Raw genomic sequence first — 5,014 nt, forward strand, 5'->3', positions numbered from 1 at the left:
TGCCTGCAAGAATATGGAGCATGGGGAACACTCTTCCAAACTTGTATAGTCACTTTGGAAACCACTATGGTAGGTTCTCAGAAGATTGAGAATCAATCTACCACAAGATGCAGCGATACCACTCTTGGGCATATACTCAAAAGATGGTCAATTATATCACAAAGATACTTGTTCAACTATGTTCATAGCAGCTTTAATCATAATATCCAGAATCTAGAAACAACCTAGATGTTCCTCAACTGAAGAATGAATAAAGAAAATCTGGTAGATTTACACAATGAAGTACTATTCAACAGTAAAAACAATGATGTCATGACATTTGCAGGCAAATAGCTGAAACTAGAAAGAATCACCCTGAGTGAGGTAACACAGACCAGAAAGATAAACATGGGATATACTCAATTATAAGCAGATATCAGCTATAAATTAAAGCATGCCCATATTACAATCCACAGTCCCAGAGAGGAGTCTAGGTAACAAGGACAGCCCAAATTGGGTACCAGGACTCATGGATTTTCCTGGAAAGGGGAAATAAAAGAGATCTCCTGGGTAGACTGGGGACTGCCCAGATGGGAACATGTTGGATTATGGATGGTGGATGAAGAAGGAAAGTAAAGAAAAAGATGTCTTGATGAGGGTGGCATTTGGAGGTCAGGTTGAAATCTGGTGCAAGGGAATCTCACAGGAATCTACAGGGATGATCCCAGCTAAGACTCCTAGCATCAGGGAATACATAGCCTGAACTTGCCATCTTCTATGACCAGGAAAGACTTTTAGTGGTGAGATTGGGGCACCAACCCAGCTAAATAACCTTTGACCTCTAGTCTGTCCTGCCTATGGTAAGGTGCAGAAATAAGTTTAGCACAGCAATTGTTGGAGTGGCCAACCAATGACTCCTCCAGCCTGAGACCCATACCATGATTGGGAGGCCACCCCTGACAATGCCTGGACAGCCTGAACCCAGAAGTTGGATAGCCCAGAGCCCCAGAATAGACCCAAGCATGACTGGCAAAAAAAAAAAAAGTCAATGCAATGGTGCCTAACTATAATCCCCTATACTCAAGAGATTTGTACATAGCCTAATTGTCATCAGAGAGGCTACATCCGGTAACTGATGGAAACAGGTAGAGAGACCCACAGCCAAATATTTGGTGGAGCATGAGGAATCCTGTGGAAGAGAGAGAGGAAGGATTGTAGAAGCCAGAGAGGTTAAGAACACTATAAGAAAACCTACATAATCAACCACCGTTAGCTCACAGGGGCTCACAGAGACTGAACTGACATTCAGGGAGCCTACATAGGACTGAGCCAGGTACTCTGCATATATGCTACAGTTGTGTAGCTTTGTCTTTTTGTGGGACTTCTAACAGTGGGAACAAGAGCTGTCTCTGATTCTTTTGCAGGCTTTTGGTACCCTATTCCACATATTAGGTGGCTTTATCCAGCCTTAATATGACATGCTTAGTCTTACTGCAACTTGATATGCCGTGTTTTGTTGACATCTATGGGAGGTGAGTCCTTTCTTGAATAGAGAAGGGGTGGACGAGGAGGCAGTGGGGAAGTAGGGGAAGGTACTGGGAAATGAGGAATGAGTGTAAACTGCAATTGCAATGTAAAATAAATAAACAAATAATAAACTAACAAAAGAAAACTACAGGAAAAAAGAGACAACACAACAGTAAGAAAGAGGGATAGAAGAAAATAAGCAGAGAATAGGTTGGAATTCAGTAAAATAGTTGAATATATAATAAAAACAAAATTAATAATAAATACAAAAATGGTAGCTTAAAAAAACAGTAGTAAACTCACTAAGGATAAAATTAGGAATATTCTCACTTACAGTACTAAAACATGGTACCTAGCAATAAACATAACCCAAATTGTAAAAGACTACAACACTAAAAATCTATAAAGCATTAAAGCAAGCACAGAAAGGATTGGAATACAAAAAGATCTCCCATGCTTACATTATTAGCAAGATCAGTAAGGTGGGAATGGTCACACTAACTAAAGTAGTTTACAAATTTATTGCAGTCTCCATCAAGATTCCATTGACAGGGCGAAGGCAGTAGCTCAGTGGTAATACAATTGCGCAGACTACATGAGGTCCTGGATTTGATCTTCAGTGAACAGATGCACACACACACACACACACACACACACACACACACACACACTTCTGTTGACATTTTCTACACAGAAGTAAAAGAGACCTCAATAGCCAAAGGAATTCTGTGTCAAAAGGGTAATAATGCTAGAACTATCACAACACTTGATTTAAAATGTTTCTACACAGTCATGATAAAGAAGGTAGCATGATACACTGTTTTAGAAAAAAGAGACACCAAATGGAATAGCCATTAAAACAATGGAATCAAATAGAGAATCAGGAAGGACTTAGTAAAGCTATAATGAACTATTTACAAAGTTACCAAAACCATGTGGTATGACAAGGTACACTTTAAATGGTGCAAGCCAAACTGAGCATCCAAATATAGAAACATGGAACTATATCCTTATCTCTCATCCTATATAAAAATCAACTTTAAATAATTTAAAGGCTTTGAAGCTTAAACTTTGAGGCTACTAGAAGATAGCACAGGGAAAATGCTTCAAGATAAAGGTATAGAAAAAGACTTTCAGAATAGGACTCCAGTGGTTCCAAAATAAAATATTTTACAAGGATAATTTGCAAATTAAAAAGACCCAATTAAAAGGAATCTGCACAGCAAAGGAAACAAATTACCAGAGTAAAGAGGCAACTTGCAGAGTTCAAAAATATCTTTTCCAACTATATGTATGGCAGGGGACTGATACTCAGATCACATAAAAGACTTAAAATTAAATATAAGAAACACAAACAACCCAATCTCTAAGCAGGATAAAATGAATTGAATAGACCCTCATCAAGAGCAGAAGCACAAAATGGTAATAGACACACGAAAATAAAAGTAACCATTATTAGCAACTAGAGAAATGCAAATGAAAACTACAGTGAGATCGCTTCTATTCCTAATCAGAATGGCTATCATCAAGACAAAAAACACATGCTGGTAAGAATGTGAGGAGGATGAATCGCATACACAGCTGATGGGAATGTTAAAGAATTAGTGTAGATACAACATAAATAAGAATAGAGGTTCTGGCTTCTTCCCGAGACCTGGGCCTGAAGATGGCGGAGAAAACTCAAAAGAGTGTGAAGATCGCCCCTGGAGCTGTGGTGTGTGTGGAGAGTGAGAACAGAGGCGATGTGACCATAGGCCCTCGGACGGTGATCCACCCCAAAGCACGGATCATTGTGGAGGCCGGGCCGATAATCATCGGAGAGGGAAACCTGATAGAAGAGCAGGCCCTCATCATCAACGCTCATACGGATAATATCATCCCAGACACTGAAGAGCCGGAACCCAAGCCTATGATCATTGGCAACAACAACGTGTTTGAAGTTGGCTGTCATTCCCAAGCAATGAAAATAGGAGATAATAATGTCATTGAGTCAAAAGCATCCATAGGCAGAAATGTCATCTTGACCAGCGGTTGCATCATCGGGGCTTGCTGCAACCTAAACACTTTTGAAGTCATTCCTGAGAACTCGGTGATCTACAGTGCGGACTGCCTGCGAAGGGTACAGACGGAGCGGCCGCAGATTTAAGACAGCAAACAGGCAGAAAAGTACATCAGTAAAATCATGTTGAACTCCATGAACTCGAAACAGTTCCGTCTCTAGTGTTGACCTTGCTTTCTGCCATCTTCCATCTGTCTCTTCAGCCCCAGACACTGCAGCTGGATTTCTTGATGAAAATCTTGCCCAATTACCACCACCTAAAGAAGACAACGAAGGGAGCCTCGACTCCGGTTAAGAATTAAGCAGTTGTCGAAGTAGTGATCTGTCTCTGCTGATTTTTGAAAGGGCCGGGAGTTTAACATCACGTTGACTTTCTGTTTGAAATTTGAGTTATGGAGAGAGGTGGGTCCCACTGTAACTACCTACCTTTATAATTTATGTGGAGTGTATTGTTTCCTGTCCTTGTGCTAATTTATAGACTCGGTCTTTCTTTTGTGATAGAAAATATTAGCCATGCATGTATTATGTAAAGACCATCCATGATGACATGTCATGTTATGTGTTTATATGCTAATGTAAATAACCATAACTAAATAAAAGTTTGGCTGCTTGCATTAATCTTCCCAAAAACAAAACAAAAAAAAAGAAAGAAAGAAAAAGAATAGAGGTTCCTTTATAAAAACAAAATGGAACTTCTATGTCATCAACCTGTAGCTGGAGTTTTCTCTCTGGGTCCCGCCAAGTTCCGGCAGTCCCTTAGCCCATTTATAAAATAAACATACAGACCCTTATATTATTTAAACTGTTTGGCCTAATGGCTCAGGCTTCTAGCTATCTAGTTCTTACATCTTAAATTAATCCATTTCTATAAATCTATACCTTGCCACATGGCTCCTGGCTTACCAGCATCTTCACATGCTGCTTGTCATGGCGGCAGCTGGCAGTGTCTCCCTCGGCCTTCCTGTTCTCTCAATTCTCCTTTCTGTTAGTCCGGCCTATACTTCCTGCCTGGCCACTGACCAATCAGTGTTTTATTTATTGACCAATCAGAGCAACGCATTTGACATACAGTCCATCCCACAGCATCAGCCTATGATACATTGTACTGTACCATACTGTATACACTGTACTATATTCTACTCAGTATTTATATGAAAGTCAGCCTAAGAAACAAACCATGGATGAAGGGTAAAAAAAAAAAAAAAAAAAAAAAGAAGTGTGTGAGTATGTGTGTGTGTATAAGTGTGCAGGTGTGTGTGTCTGTGTGTGTGTGTGTGTGTGTGTGTGTGTGTATGGACACTTAATGAAATTAATCAGCCACAAAGAAAAATAAAATAGGCTTTTGCAAAAATCAATTACAGCTAGAGACACAATTTTAAGCAAAGTAAGTCATACTCATGAAGATAAATACCACAGATGATCTGTCATATGTGGAATCTAATAAGCAAA

General features: G+C 39.6%; 1 protein-coding gene across 1 annotated transcript; it reads left to right on the forward strand.

Annotated features, from left to right (window-relative positions):
* The first annotated feature begins 3,146 nt into the window (after positions 1-3,146).
* LOC114706805 (dynactin subunit 6-like) lies at positions 3,147-3,881 on the forward strand. Its single transcript, XM_037210988.1, has 2 exons — positions 3,147-3,642; positions 3,765-3,881. Exons 1-2 carry the CDS (start codon positions 3,173-3,175, stop codon positions 3,865-3,867), a joined length of 573 nt encoding a protein of 190 aa, XP_037066883.1. The 5' UTR covers positions 3,147-3,172; the 3' UTR covers positions 3,868-3,881.
* Positions 3,882-5,014: the final 1,133 nt, after the last annotated feature.

This window comes from Peromyscus leucopus, chromosome 14, assembly GCF_004664715.2.
Source record: "Peromyscus leucopus breed LL Stock chromosome 14, UCI_PerLeu_2.1, whole genome shotgun sequence".
NCBI lineage: Eukaryota > Metazoa > Chordata > Mammalia > Rodentia > Cricetidae > Peromyscus > Peromyscus leucopus.

Coding starts and splice junctions, on each gene's coding strand:
- LOC114706805 (XM_037210988.1), top strand. CDS start 3,173: ATGGCGGAGAAAACTCAAAAGAGTGTGAAGATCGCCCCTGGAGCTGTG. Junction 3,643..3,764: donor AGGGTACAGACGGAGCGGCC/GCAGATTTAAGA, acceptor CCATCTGTCTCT/TCAGCCCCAGACACTGCAGC.